General features: G+C 39.9%; 1 protein-coding gene across 1 annotated transcript; it reads right to left on the bottom strand.

Moving 5' to 3' along the window:
* Positions 1 to 9,858: 9,858 nt before the first annotated feature.
* Positions 9,859 to 13,499, bottom strand: LOC308085684 (chymotrypsin B-like; the record flags this gene model as incomplete). The annotated part of the gene is made up of 7 exons (XM_080428938.1): positions 9,859 to 10,020; positions 10,715 to 10,848; positions 11,036 to 11,216; positions 11,991 to 12,075; positions 12,460 to 12,539; positions 12,846 to 12,949; positions 13,448 to 13,499. 7 exons carry the CDS (start codon positions 13,497 to 13,499, stop codon positions 9,859 to 9,861), a joined length of 798 nt encoding a protein of 265 aa, XP_080285064.1.
* Between the last annotated feature and the right edge of the window lie 2,478 nt (positions 13,500 to 15,977).

Genomic DNA, 15,977 nt, shown 5'->3' with positions numbered 1-15,977 from the left:
TGGGGCGGACGCATGCTTCACGCGACTGTGTGAGTCCAGCCTAGCAATCTCTTGTGAGGCTGTGTGTTTAATGTCTTCGTTGGGGCCATTGGCAACAAACCAATTCACTGAACAACAGTCTAATGGTTGATTTGAGCCAGCTGATTTGTGGTATAGTTGCAGTGATACATAAGGTGGCACATAGCAAGGTACAAGCTACACTTGGTTAATAATAATAATAATAATAATGGATTTTATTTATAACGCACTTTACATTTACAGGAAATCTCAAAGTGCTACAGAAGGCAATTGCATAAAAACAGAAACATCACACCAGTAAAATAAAACAATAACTAGGAAACTAGAAGAGAACTATTAAAACATGGGGGCAAAGTAAAACCAGCTACAAAAATGCTTTGCTAAAAAGGTAGGTCTTTAGTCCTCTCTTAAAACAATCAACTGACTGTGGAGCTCTCAGGTGGACAGGGAGTGCGTTCCACAGTTCGGGGGCGGCCGAGCAGAAAGCCCGGTCGCCCATGGTACGAAGCTTTGCTTCGTACCACCTTCGTACTTTGGTTGGTTGCTGATGGACAATTACTTAAAAGTTAAAGTTAAGTTATTTGTACCCCTTTTTCTCCCAATTTAGTCTTTGTGCCTTTCATGCACTGCTATTGTACCCTACAGGCTTGTGAGGAGCCCACACCGGGAGGACGTATAGCTCCTCCTTGCGAGCTTGTAGATCGGCTATGTTCACCAACACATTTTACTATTTTTTAAATAATAAAATATGCCTAATACGATTAGTCATGAGTCATGACTCATAGTGAGGCATAAGGCACAGCACAAAATAGGGCCCTCGAGTTGTACTTGTTCACTACATTGTGTAGCCTACCTTTTTGAACTGAAGTTAAAACATTCATTCCTATTGATTAAAATTATAGGGCTTCAGTTGGACCTTTGACACAGAAGAGGTTGAGATCACCTGAATTAGTGTGTTCTTTGTGACCACTGACCAGACATCCTTGAATAAAGATCAGAATAAAGGATAACCAAGTGCTCATTGTGCCGACATGATGACCATGTCATTCAGCGCACAAATGAAACACAAAGGAGGTTTAATTATCACACAGAAAAAAAAGGCTTTTTACAGGATAGAATGCTCATATTTATTAAGTATTACAGAACTTTTGAATGGGTAGATTTGTATTGATTGGGTTAAACTTATATGAATTTCACACAATATCTGCTGAGCAGATCCATGTGTCAGGAGGAGGACCCCAAGTGGAATGTCAGATATTAATGTGTGTGTGTGTGTGTGTGTGTGTGTGTGTGTGTGTGTGTGTGTGTGTGTGTGTGTGTGTGTGTGTGTGTTTGTGTATGTTGTGGGGGGGGGGCTTGAAAATTACTATGACTATAATTACTGTATATATGCTGTATATGCTGATGGCAATTTGTTTTTTATTTCAGGCTAAACCTCCTGAATATTCTGTACAACCGTATCTAATCCATTATAGACAACTGTCTTACTTCAAACAGGTCGCTGTCAGGTGGAAACTTTGTATGTCCAAAACGAAAAACTAAATTTTAGTACTTTTCATTGGTTAAAGGAAAACAAAAATTCAACCACTTTGAACCTGGGCATGTCATTATAGGCAACAATTTTCTAAATGTTTCAAAAATCTTCCAAATCTTTCAAAAATGGCATTTTTTTTCTTAAGTCCAGCTGAGAGAGGGATCTGGGGCCTGAGTATGAAGCAGACATAGCTTATACTGTAGATTGGATATTTTCAAATTGCCAATGTTGGGTTAAAGTGGTTAAACTGGTTTTGATGTTATATTAACACATTTTGCTGCCGACTCCCCTGGAACCCCCTCAAGGACCCCTAGGTTAATGCACTTTGAGAACCACAGTTTAAATAAATGTGACCCCACCAGATCTCCTCTTGGCCTGAAGCGCAAACATAGACTGGTGCTAACTGTATATACAAATACATGAATAAAACAGAATCTTAATTTATGGCAAGGACATTTATTCTCAGTCAAACAGTGATACTGTGAAATGTTCAGGTTCAATGTGCAGTAGTTCTCAAAGTTGGGTCCAGGGACCCTCAGGGTTCATTGAGGGGGTTGAAAATGAAACTAATGGAGTTGTTGGGGTCCTTGAAATCAAAACGTTTGAGAACCACTACTCTAGCTGTACCAACTGTTCACTCTGGTACATCATAGTGGCGAGCAACCCCAGGACTCTGTCAATATGAGTGGTCAATATATCCCCTTTTATCATCACTTCACAATGCATTTGTCTGTAAGAAAATATTCTCTATAGTGCGGTGCTTGTGCTGTCAAAGTTGTGATACCTTGCTGCAGGTGGTGGTGGTGATGTTGCAGCCGGGTTTGTTTCACTTTGTTGTCTGTATTTTCTTTTTGATTGTGTGTAAAACAAAAATGGAACTGACATATCTGCATTGTACATTATTGTGTTCTTGTATAATTATAATAAGGGTAATAATAATAATAATAATAATAATAATAATAAACCAATTAACTATTGCGCAATGTGTACAGAATGGAAGCAAGGGATGTTATGAATTACTGTGTCTGATTAAGACAGACTTTTACAATAGAAGAATCAGCAGAATCATTTTATTTGTCAATTTCCCTATGTACTTACTTACATAAAGAATATGAAATACCGTTCCCCCTCAGGCACTTGCAGTGCAACATAAAACATCAATCCTATCTAAGAAACATAAAAAGACCAAATCTAAAACACAACATAAACAAACATGTTTTTTTTAAACCCAATATGTATGATGTGCAATTCATCTAAAAGTTACCAGCACATCACATATAGATTAAGTGCCATGGTGCAATCCTTTAAAGATCTAATGAAATCTTGATTTCGTTCACCTGTGTGATTCCCATATAGCTCACGCTCCTCCAAACACAGCTGGTTTTAATTACAGAACTACTCGGTTTTGAATCTCATTCAACATGACGTCCAGACGGTGTATTACTCATTGTAAACGTAATCAGCACACTAAAATATGTATCTGAAAACAAGAAATAAGCAACTTGGTAACAAACGTTCTGCTCCGTGGCCATCTCTCTCTCCCTTACAAACAATAACACAGTGTGTACCATATGAGTGAGGTTCTATACTGTGCCATAGCCTTAAAGGTTATATGACATTCATTTTCACTTTTTTAAATATTTTTTTATGTTTTTTGGGGGGTTTTATGACCTCAATTACACCCCAAAAAACTGAACTTTGAACATTCAGTGGATTTTCTGTGGTCTGGGGTTTTCTGAATATTAGGCTGAAAAGTAATCTGTGATTTCCCCTTGGAGAGAGAAGTCACAGGCCATTAATCCCGCCCACTCTCCTCCTTGCCCCTCCCCTCCCCTATCCTTTCCTTTGGGGGGGCGGAGCAGAGGCGATGATTGACAGGCAAAATCTCTCAACAGCGACACCCGCAGGCAAAGATTTATTTTTTCATTGCAGTTGAAAAGGCTTTAGAAATGTGAGAGAAAAACATCTGCAATGGCTAACTTGAGTGGAATTTTCAGTTAAAACTGTTTATACACGTTTGAAGGACCATGACCAAGACTTTTAATGTGTTGTAAAACTGAATGTCATGAAACCTTTAAGGGATGGAACCTTCTGATTGGTTGAGAGGCTGTTTCAGACTAAAACTTTAAAATAAAATGACAAAAAATGTCATTGCACTGGATCTTTAAAAGAAGTTACCATCACAGTTTTAGTAAAGTGCTGTTGTGCATTTCAAAAGTGCAATTACATCATGTCCAGTCAAGTACAGTCCAATCATTTAGGTCAATTGGCTGACCTAAACTGATTGGACAGTATTTGACTCAACATGATGTAATTGCACTTTTGAAATGCTGATTGGCAGGGGGTGCAGTTTGACAGTCCTCACTGCACTCGGGAAGATGAATTGCCTTAGCCTGGTTCCAGACGAATCTGCCATTGCAAAAAGAAATTGCCCTTGGCAGATTAGGTCTGGCCCCTCTCAATAGAGATTGGATTTCTCTCCCTCCGAAGTTATGAGGGACCAATCAGGGCCCAGTATGCAGATAAGGGGTGGGTTTATCACCAGAGGCATTTTTTTTATTTGCCCCCGGAAATGCAGGTTCCACACAGAGATTCCAGACTAATATCTACGCAGTGATATTAGTCTGGCCGTGCCAGGTTAGAATTGCCTTAGATCAGGGGTACGCAACCTGATTTCCCTTTACATTTTAATTTCAAATTTTCATTGTAGGCCTCAAGCAGTGGTTATCAACCTTCCTTTGGAACTCACTCCCACCTCACATCAAAGCCTTTGCCGTGTTCAAAGCCTCCCTCAAAACCCACCTTTTCAGACTCGCTTTCCCTCAAATCAAATCTCCCTTTCTGCCTTTTAGTCTTAGCTTAATGTTTTTCTCCTTGCTATTTTTTTTGTCTTTTAAATAGTTCTCTGTTAATAAACTTGTTTATTAAGTGTGATGTATTATTATCATAATGTGGGGTCCAGGTAGCCTGGTAAACCCCCCCTTCCGGAAATCTCATTTGTATTTTATTTCAGGAATTGGGTCTGGCCTGAGAGCTTATCTGGGCGTTTCTGCGTCGTCCACAAAATGGACTAGCCTATCAGCGTCCTCGCTCATTATTCTGTGATTGACAGCGCACGTTGGCCAATCAGGTGGAAGCCGAGTGGAGCCAAGTGAAGCCGACCGAAAACGAACGGCGGCCATTACAACTTTCTCAGCTGTTTTTTAAAACTTAAAAATGCTCTCAAACGTATTTTTTGTGGCACGGAATTTACTCTTAAGATATTCTTCGGATAGCATTTAGTTGTTTAACTTCATATAGACCCCTTAACAGACAACGTCACACTGATAAGAACCAGTATGCGTGCAACCAGTATGCGCGCAATGAAACCCATTCTATCAGGTCTCGCTAGGACGCGCCTCACTAGCCAACACACAAGAGGGGGTTGGGGTGTGCTGAAACCAGCGCACCCCGAAACAACAGGTTGGGAATTGATTGTGTGAAACAATCACCTGTGCGTCCAGTCTCAATGTTAGTAAACAAATAATTGGTCTATATGTGGTCAATTAATCATGACAGAGCCTATTTAAAAAGAAAATCAGAGAACCGGCAGGGGTGGGCAGTAAAGCAACCTATTTTCGGCATGGCCCTTTCAAATGTCCCCTTGCTCCACGTTGCTCTGTGGTAGCCTGAAACACAAAGGAGGATTAATTATCACACAGAAAAAAAGGCTTTTTACAGGATAGAATGCTCATATTTATTAAGTATTAGAGAACTTTTGAATGGGTAGATTTGTATTGATTGGGTTAAACTTATATGAATTTCACACAATATGTACTGAGCAGATCCATGTGTCAGGTGGAGGACCCCAAGTGGAATGTCAGATATTAATGTTGTGTGTGTGGGAGGGGGGGGGGGGGTATATGCTGTATATGCTGATGGCAATCTGTTTTTTTTATTTCAAACCAGAAAACATCAGTTCCTGCTGTTCTGGCTAAACCTCCTGAATATTCTGTACAACAGTATCTAATCCATTATAGACAACTGTCTTACTTCAAACAGGTCGCTGTCAGGTGCAAACTTTGTATGTCCAAAACTAAAATTTAAGTAAAGCAAGGCATGGCATGGCCCTTTCAAATGTCCCCTTGCTCCACGTTGCTCTGTGGTAGCCTCGTTCCCAGCCTCACTCATCTGCGAAGAGAAAAGCCTGCTCATGACCTAAAGCAGAGAGTGTCTCGGAAGTCCTGAGTGGACAGGATTTCCGTCGTACGTGTTTCCCCCGGAATCAATATTTTTTGACCAATCACAACACTCGTTTCATTCACGGAAAATGTTAACCGATTTGTAAAACATCAACGTCATTTCCTTGGGCGGTACTTCCGCCAAATTCAACCACTTCCGCCTGCCCTACACAACCAACAGCCCAGGTCTTGCCCATCGTGGCTCTGTGGTGCTGGTGGAACGAACTGTTGATTGGCTGAAGGGGTTTTCAGTCAACGGTACTACTCCCGCCCAGCTCCCGCCCACAGCCAAAAAGCCAAAAAGACTTTCATGCCAGACCAATTCCTGAAATCAAATACCAATACATTAAAAACCAGAGCAATTCATTAAGAATTGCTAATTCCTAAATTAGTAAAAATTACTACTTATTAATGCATGCTTCTGCAGACTATTTTAAACTTAATCACTCTGTGATCTTTTTGGCCAAAATTGGCTCTTTTGATGGTAAATGTCACCTACCCCTGCATTAGATATTTGAAGCGTTATCAGTTGATTGGCTACAGAACAAAATTACTTGGAATATTTGTTTTTATAGTTCAGTCTGAGAATTTCGCACATTTGTGATGACATAAAGTACTTGATTAAATTGTAAATAGTAAAAATGAATATAACTCTAATGGTGTGTTTGTATTATTTGCTATGTTTGCATAAAATCTGATTGAAGGCAGATGTGTTGTGTCTGATAATGTCTAGCGATAAGGTCCATAGTTGTGACAAGATTATTATTACCTTATTATGTGCGTACTGTGATGGTTCACAGGGGGAATCATCTTTGTTTTGTTGAAAAGATAAAGCAACTGAGTAGCCAGTAACCTAGTGGGGAGATACTCTGCATGCAGTCTATAACACTAACTGATGTTCTATCAACATTCACGCAATGTTCCACTCAAGTAATAATGATCCACAGGTTCTTAATCAATGCTTCTCTCTAAAAACACACACACACACACACACACACACACACACACACACACACACACACACACACACACACACACACACACACACACACACACACACACACACACACACACACACACACACACACACACACACACATACATGGAGAACATGCTTTTGGTCATCACCAGTGTTTTGAATTATATTATAATTCAAAACACTGGTGATGACCAAAAGCAGTGGTTCTCAAAGTGGGGTTTGAGCTAAATGTGTTAATATTTATAGCATCACAATCAGTTTAACCACTTTAACTCTATTTTATTCTTCGTATATTCAACAATAGCTGATCTACAAGCTCACAACTCACTGCAATGCGACACATTGTGAACCCCACCATTTCAGATGGGGGACCGTGGCCATATAAATATCAATTTGGGGGTCCTTGACATGAAAAAGTTTGAAAACCACTGACCTTAAATGTAGTTAAGGCCATGACATCCCCCTACACTGCCTCCAGGACATGATCCACCCCACATCAGATAACCCATCTGTTCCTCCCTTCCCTATAGGACACTGTGGCCAACGTTCCAAGTGAACTTGACTCTTCTCCCTCCTGCATGCCCCCCCCCACCTCTGTGGACTGCAGACTCACTCCCCATTTTCCACCGCAGTCTGAAAACGTAGCCTGGTAAACCTAAAAGGCTACTGAAAACTCACCTCTTCAGACTCTATCTCAACCTCCTCATTCCTTGTATCAATTCTTATTGTCTGTTTTAATAAGTGCTAATTATGCTATGCAGGTGTATGGTTACATGTTCACATATGCTGTTATTTACAGTAGATACTGTTGACAGATACTGTTTGCTTGTCCCCAGATGTTAAACGTTTACCTGGCATCCTATACTTAATTTGCAGCACTTGATTACTTTCTTAGCACACTATTTATGTGACCATTTACCCATTTGTTGACTCGGGTTCATACCATTTACTCTGGTCTTGTGCTAAGTCACTCTGGCTATAACAGCATCTGCTAATTGCCTAAATTGTAACATTGTGTCTTGGACTGCCATATGCTACACTACTTAAGTTGTCACTTGGCCCGAAGCCAACTTTTCTCTTCCACATGGAAGACAATAGTCAAACAATTAACTTTAAAATGACTGCAGATACCACTCTGCTTGGCAAACTGAATGGAAAATAATCCCACATAATCCTAAAAGCGGTGGTAGTTCTCAAAGTGACATTGATTTAAACATGACATAACAAAAACGTGCCCTACAATGCTAATAGGCTCATGTTTACTTTATACCATCTAGGACTGGTTTGGTGCCCGTCTCCCCTGCACTCATGTCTGTGGTTGTGTGTTTAATGTTTGGAGAGAATGCAGAGGGAAGGTTGTAGCCTACCATCTTGTTGATCTCAAAGGAAGAACAAGGCTGTGCAAGAAGCAGCTTGCTCACTCTCTGGCCAACATTTAGTGCAGTTTAAACCGTAATAAACGTATTTGACTGTTATCCTATTCCCTCTGCTCACATACAGTAAGTTATTTCATTCCAAAATGCCTAAACGGCTCAGTATTTCAAAAGTATTCAGAAATATAATAATAATAATAATAATAATAATAATAATAATAATAATAATAATAATAATAATAATTATTATTATTATTATTATTATTATTATTATTATTATTATTATTATTACACTAAACCTGTCAAATTTGGTGTTGACTATTGAACTTTGGGCGTTTAGTTTATTGTTTTAACATTATAAAGTATCACCAGTTCTAAGAACTATTTGATGACTCTCACCTTCTGTTTGAATTAAACCAAGACTCAAAGTCTTGTGAGTCTTGGTTTTAATTTAAACAGAATGTTTAATTGTTTGCAGATGGACAATCTGCAAACCTCAGTACCTCAAGGTCTATGATGTACACGTACAGTACTAGCCAGTAGGCCTACATCATGGTCTTGATGCACTACTAGCTGGTAAATGACATGGAATAATGATGTACTTGCAGGTGCATTACAGGTATTATGATGTAGAAAGTATGTAGAAAGACAACTTTCAGATCTGGATACTTGTAGCCACAACTCCATTGTCTCCAGTGAGTCCAGTTTTCACTTTCAGCAGCCTAAATGCTGTTCATTCTTTCGTTAGGCCCGGCTGACTGTAATGATCCCACTAATAATGGCCAGGGAGGCAGATCAAAGCCCCCGTTCTCCCATATCAAGAGGAGAGGAGCCCCAGATGAGGGCTGAATCGAAAGCCTTCCATCTACGTGTCCAGCTGTGGACACAGTGAATCAGTGAGTCCTACTCGTCCATATCTTTGGATCTCATTTTCCCAATTGTTGGCGACAAGTTATATGTCTCACGTTGCTTCATACAAGCTGCCTGCATGGGATATGTTGAAATGGCAACTGTGAGTTGTGACAGTGTGAGCATTCTCTGGGGGTTTCAAGGTAATGCCATATTGCATAATATGTAGCCTACAGTATGTGTAGTATGTATGTATATGAATAAATAAATAAATACAAAAAATATATATTTATATATATTATATATATATATAGCGAGAGAGAGAGAGAGAGAGAGAGAGAGAGAGAGAGAGAGAGAGAGAGAGAGAGGCCATTCATTGTTTACCTGGTATCCTAGCTTCTTTGACACACCACATTTTTTACTCTACTATTTAACTTGTTGCATATTGACTAGAGTTCATGCTCACATACATCACTCTGCTATTCCGATCTCGTGCTTGTTAGGCTCTCTGGATGAGAGTGTGTGCCTAAACTGAGGCGGCCTAATAAGTATCAATTTGGGGGTCCTTGACATGAAAACCACAGAACCCGGGCATTGAGCAAGAGCTCCCTCTGCTGTTGAAAATCACACCTATCTTGAAACTTCTCTGCCTTCTCTTTTAAATGACACATTTTCCACACGCTCTTATCTAGACACAAAATACCACAGTATGACATAAGGTTCTTGGGTAGCAAGCATATCTGAGAATGACCAACAACGACAGCAACAACAACTTTCAAAAGAGGTTTTACGTGTTTATTGAAAATTCAGCATATCAACATCCAGCTAGGTCAAGTTTTCAGGATGGGGCTGGGTTGGTGGAGGTAGGAAGTTTTGGTTGATCTCTTAGTTGGCAGCCAGGATCTGGTCCACCCAGCCGCGGAGCTCGGTGACGCGGGCGTAGACGGCGGGGGTGGAGGTGGAGCAGCGGCTGCTTCCCCAGGAGACGATACCGACCAGGGTCCACATGTTGTCCTTCTCACACACCAGGGGGCCACCAGAGTCACCCTGAGACAGTCACAGCAAGACAGGAGGAACGTTACAATTGAAAGCGCAAGAAACAGACTATTAAAGAATCAATACCATGGACAGATTAACATGGCTACAGGCCCTGGGCACAAACTTCCCATGCCCCCCCCCCCTCCATGCCACCACACACAGTACAAGAACACAACAGTCTGGTCGCACAACAGCACAGGGCAACCCACAATCTACTTCTGTTAAACGATGGAGCTTGCACAAAAAATAATTTCACCCACTTTTTTACACCTGTAAACCTGTGATGTGACAATAAAGATGATTCTGATTCTGGTAGTCAATCTATAGCCTAATTTGATTAATCAACAATTAATCAACAAGGGACAATTTGGGTTGTTATTGCAGTAAGGAATAGAAACAGAAACGTAAGTTGTATGAAGAAAATCTTGTTCAGTAATCGACAAAATGTCAACATTAAGCGTTTAAATAAAGTGAGCCCATATTTCGGATGAGTGGCACCTCCACACCAAGGTGATATGTGCCATTACAATAATAGGGCGGTCTATTTTAAATTCTAGCCGCTGCTGCATGCCTGCTACAACTGCTTGCTGATGCTATTCTTTTGCACAAGCAAAATATATAGGTTATGAATATAGCCTAGGAATACAAACATACACACATAACTACTGTAGATACAAAGTGAAATGTGGGGAGCGGATCTCACCATGCAGGAGGTAGCACCATCAGCTCCAGCGCAGATCATGACGTCAGAGATGTTGCTTCCCCAGCTCTTCTTGCACTGCGTATTGGACATAAGGGGCAGGGCAGCCTGCTGCAGCTTGTTGGGGGTACTGGGGGCTGGAGAGAGAGAGAGAGAGAGAGAGAGAGAGAGAGAGAGATAGTTTACTAATTAAACAAACATCAATAAATTAAAGTAAAAATAAATAAACCCATGTTTAACAACTGCATAACTGCAACCCCCCCCCTGCTCTACTAGGACAGCATTGTCCAGTGACATTACAGAGAGAGTAGAGAGGTTTCTCACCATTGTAGCGGGTCAGGCCCCAGCCAGAGGTCACGCAGGTCATGCCAGGGGCGAAGACATCAGCGGACTCAGCCAGGCAGACAGGGGACACGTTGGTGCTCATGCGAGCAGGGGTGGACAGCTTGATCAGAGAGATGTCGTTGTTGATGGTGCGAGGGTTCCAGCCGGGGTGGGTGAACACCTGGGGACAAACAGATGGGTAGAAGAGGGAGAAAGACAGGGATTCGTGTGAGGGAGTGAAAGAGCAATTATGAATATGAATATAGGATTCTACTATTTAAATGGCAACCAGGGTGAGCAGCCTCTTTAGAGCAACTCACCTGCTCAACACTATTGACATAATTAACATCAGTCTATTAAAAGACCCCTTCACCCATTTTTAACCTATTTTCATTTAATTGATCCTCACTACTGCTCATTATAAAAGGGCACCATTTCTTACTCCCTCTGTGTGTCAGAGGTGGGCTGTGGACAGTTCAGAAACTTGCCTACCATGCAGTGACATCATCGGTTTTATTTATTCTTTTATTAATGCACAAACAATGGCTTCTCTCATTCAGCATGCTAACTTTCCAGGAAGAGAAAGGCTGTATACAGTAGTTTCTCTTGGCTTGGAAGCTCCATCAATGTCATTGGTAGGCAGGTTTCTGTACCGCCCAAAATTGAGACGCAGAGTGAGTGGACAGAAATTGTGCCATCTTATAATGAGCATTAGTGACGGCAAATTATAGGAAGATACGGTTCAAAATGGCTGAAGTGCTCCTTTAATATCAATCAAGAAAACTCTATTAACATAAATTAACATTGGTTGGAGAGCGTGTGTCAGGTTGTGTATATAAGTGTGAGTACTGTATATGCATGTGAGTGGGTGATTAGTTATGTTTTTGAATTGCTAACTGGTTAGCTTATTGACTAGCCCATGGGGTAAATTAGCTTTAGTTAGTTTATTTGGTACCTTGGCAGGCGTAATGGTCTGGGTGTCCTCGGAGGTGGAGTAGGAGCCCTTGTCGTGCTCTCCAACAATCACACGGTGGTAGGTCCTGAAATTAAACAGACAATTAATTTATCTTTGTGTTAATTACGTCTTACAAGATGTAATCTATTATTTACATGCACTGTAGATACACTGTGTCATTAGTTATGTGCAGGTATAGCTCCATTTATGCGGTGAAGTGATGATTTTTATATTGATGACAGGGATGTTTGACTGTACAACATTTAAAAGATCATGCATTTGAATGCATGACAATCTAATTTAATCCTTTAGCTGAAGTGTTCCTCCAGAGCAATTTACAGTACAGTGGATGCAAAAGTAGAATTACGTCTAACTTCCTAGATCACCTTATATACAAGCCTCCTGCATTGTCACATAGTAGAGTATTGCTGTGCAGGAGAAATGCATGAGGGAGGACTCAGATACTGACCTGACATTGCAGTGGGCAGCAGTGACAACCCAGTTCTCATTGATCAGGGAACCTCCGCAGAAGTGGAAGCCGTTGGATTGCTGAGGTAACATGGAGATGGAGGAGATTGCATGTTGAGCTTAAACATACCAAGGTACCATGTGAAGTCTCTTCACCAACCATGACCACATTTCCATTTATGCGACAAATTAGATTATGTGCAATAAAGGGATTTTTCTGGTGAGAATATAGTGTTGATGTTGTGTGTATTTCATTAGATTCATTGTGGCATTGCTGGTCTTGTGAGGGGGCAGGGAGTTTTAGCATTATAGGCCTACTGATATTACAACTTTTGAAATCTAACGGTTGAAGTCTGATCTTACAGTACAGTACAGACAGTCACTCACCTGCAGGGACACCTGCCAGGGCCAGGAGTGTGGCACAGCCTCCTCACCGTTGACGATGCGGGCATAACCAGTCACCTGGGGGGCGACGGCGGGGGTGCCGCAGCCTGGCAACAAGGAGAAAATTGTCACTCTCTTGATTACCAAATATAATGGAATCATCAAGTCCCTAACTGTTCATCACCTTGAAGTAAAATTATACTGGACTGGACCCATACTTTATACAGTAAGTACAGTAACATTTACATGAAAATGTAATAAAAACCATTCTGGATGTTTGAGGAAAAGTGTTTACTTGAGGTGAAATACAACCCAAAGAGGTTCAATTTGTTTTAACATACGTATTAAATAATTTTTACTCTACATCTTCATATTATCATAAGAGATATAATTCTTCCTCTCCTCTTTTTAAACTCTTGAGCTGTACTTTAGGCCGAATCATCCTAATTAATCCAAGTGTGTTTGTAGGAGCAAGCACATCAAATCTTTGAGTTTGGGTTAAAGGTTTAAACAAGTTCTGTAGGCAAAGCACTACCATTTGACATTTCTTCACTGTAACAAAATCTATATTTGAGATGGCTGGACGAGGGCCAGGCTTCCCTTACCATAAGCGGCGCTGACGAAAGCAAGGCAGGAGATGATCCAGAGGAAAGCCATTGTGACAATGTGAGACTGAACTGTGAACTCTGGAGCAGGGAATTCCATATTTATGCCCAAAATCCTCTCCATATCAACCAATCAGAGACGAGGCTTTGTCCACCTCCGCTGAACGTTGAGGTTGTTGGTGCATAAACGTTCCATCCGCCTGCATCAGGTCACAGGTGTTTATCAGGCTAAAGCAATCAACCAGTTCTCAGGCCTGAAGTGCACTGTTTGGATAAATATAGCACGCACTGACCTTGACATGTTCATGTTCCCCCTGTGTTGAAACATTCTGTGTATGAGATGTCAAGAACAGAAATTGTAGAATGTAGTGTAGAATTTCAAATAATTTTTTTTTTACCTACAGTACAGTATATGTCTTATATGTCTAAGCATGTTTTCTGTATCTTAATGTTTACTACAGTATGCATAAGTATGCATCCTTTGTGTATTACTGTAAGAATTTCTGATGTGTATAGATACGGTATATATATATATATATATATATATATATATATATATATATATAATTTTTTGCAGTTTAATTTTTGCAAATTAGCTGAGTTTGTAGATGTTTGCAATTTTTGACGCATTTCACGCATAATGATATTATAGGGGACATATTATAATGGACATGACATACAATACTTTTTCAAATACCCCATATTACAATAGAACTAACTCTAAATAAAATAAAAAAATATATATAGGCCTTTAAAAAGGAAACAAAACGAAACCAGTAAACCCACATTAAAAGAAAAGTAAAACTATACTGAAATTTAAAACATTACAATTTTTTTATTTTTTTAAATAATGAAAAATGTAAAACTATAATAACCTTGATCTGTGTTTCACTTGGTTAGCATAATGTCAAAATATTAATAAATATAAATAAAGGTTTAAGTATATAATACTTAAACCTATATTTATTTAAGTACAATGTAGTCCATAAGTATATTTTATGTATATGTCTCAGTTTGTGTCCTATGTGTATAAGTATATGTAATGTGTCTAATGATTGAATGATCGCAGTGATTGACCAGACGTTACAAGAATAACTGCTGGTGTAATTACTGTAATGGAGAATAGGGATTCCTTTTTTAACTATCTACACTAACAGTAATGATTATACCGTGAAGAAGAAGTGGGGAGCTATTCCATGGATGATCATTTTCTGTTATGCAAAAGTTGCACAGACAAAAGTTGCACAGCCTTCCTTCCTGTTTATGTATTATGTATTGTGTGTGTGTGTGTGTGTGTGTGTGTGTGTGTGTGTGTGTGTGTGTGTGTGTGTGTGTGTGTGTGTGTGTGTGTGTGTGTGTGTGTGTGTGTGTGTGTGTGTGTGTGTGTGTCAGCGTGTGTGTGTGTGTGTGTGTGTGTGTGTGTGTGTGTGTGTGTGTGTGTGTGTGTGTGTGTGCGTGTGCGTGTGCGTGTGCGTGTGCGTGTGCGTGTGCGTGTGTGTGTGTGTGTGTGTGTGTGTGTGTGTGTGTCTCTCTGTGTCCATTGTTCACTTCAAGTCTTCTAACATTTGGCTCAGGGGCTGGCAACTTTGATGATGGACTATATTTCCACACTCACTCCAGTGGGCCAAATTGCATTTACTGTCTCTCTGTTAACTGTTAACTTTTTTCGTAAATGAATGCCATACTTAGCCATTCTATGTCACACAAAAGTAGCAAAAACAGCCGGTCTACAAGCTTGTAGACCGGCTGTTTTTGCATTCTGAAAAGTAAAATATTTATTTAAATTCAAATGCATTTAGTTACTTATGTTAACTTTTTGCACTTAAATACAAATACATTGGACATAAAAAAGACAATAGGATTTTAATACTAGTCATTAAGCTACTAATATAGATTAAATATATATATAATTAAAGCGGGTCATGTTTGGAATTGTAACAGCTAAAATAAATAATATATCAGTATTCCGATATTAACCTGCGGGCCGCATTAAGTGAAGGTGGGGGCCGCATGTGGCCCCCGGGCCACCAGTTGCCCATGTATGATCTGGCTGAATAGCAGCTGGACGAACCACAGTACCCATGTTATTCTTTTCTTGTTTACTTGTCTAGCATGTTGAAATTGTATGAATGTACTTATGGGATCAGTTTCAGAGGATAATCTTGCATTCTCATATAAGGTGCACAATGGTGGGTGCCATAACTATCACCAGTGATCCATCTTAAAGAATGATGGATGATACGCTGTGAACAAGTGTCAAGGCGCTTTACAATCGATAAATAAAGTTTTTTTTGTGCTAGATACAGGAAAACACGATTTATCTTAAAGATATATATATATATATATATATTTATTAATTTTTTGTCTCAGTTTGGAGACAAGATCATCTACATGGAAATTTAAATGAGAGTTTGACATCAAGACAGATTATGAGGTGTTTATATTCAGAGACCCTCTCAATTGTAAAACCACAGGCAGAGATATACTGTCAAAATCAGTGATTGTAGCCCTAGAACACAACATGAATTTA

The sequence above is a fragment of the Gymnoscopelus braueri genome, assembly GCF_963280865.1.
Source record: "Gymnoscopelus braueri genome assembly, chromosome: 1".
In the NCBI taxonomy this organism is placed as follows: domain Eukaryota; kingdom Metazoa; phylum Chordata; class Actinopteri; order Myctophiformes; family Myctophidae; genus Gymnoscopelus; species Gymnoscopelus braueri.
This window is presented reverse-complemented; position numbering and strand designations above follow the sequence as displayed.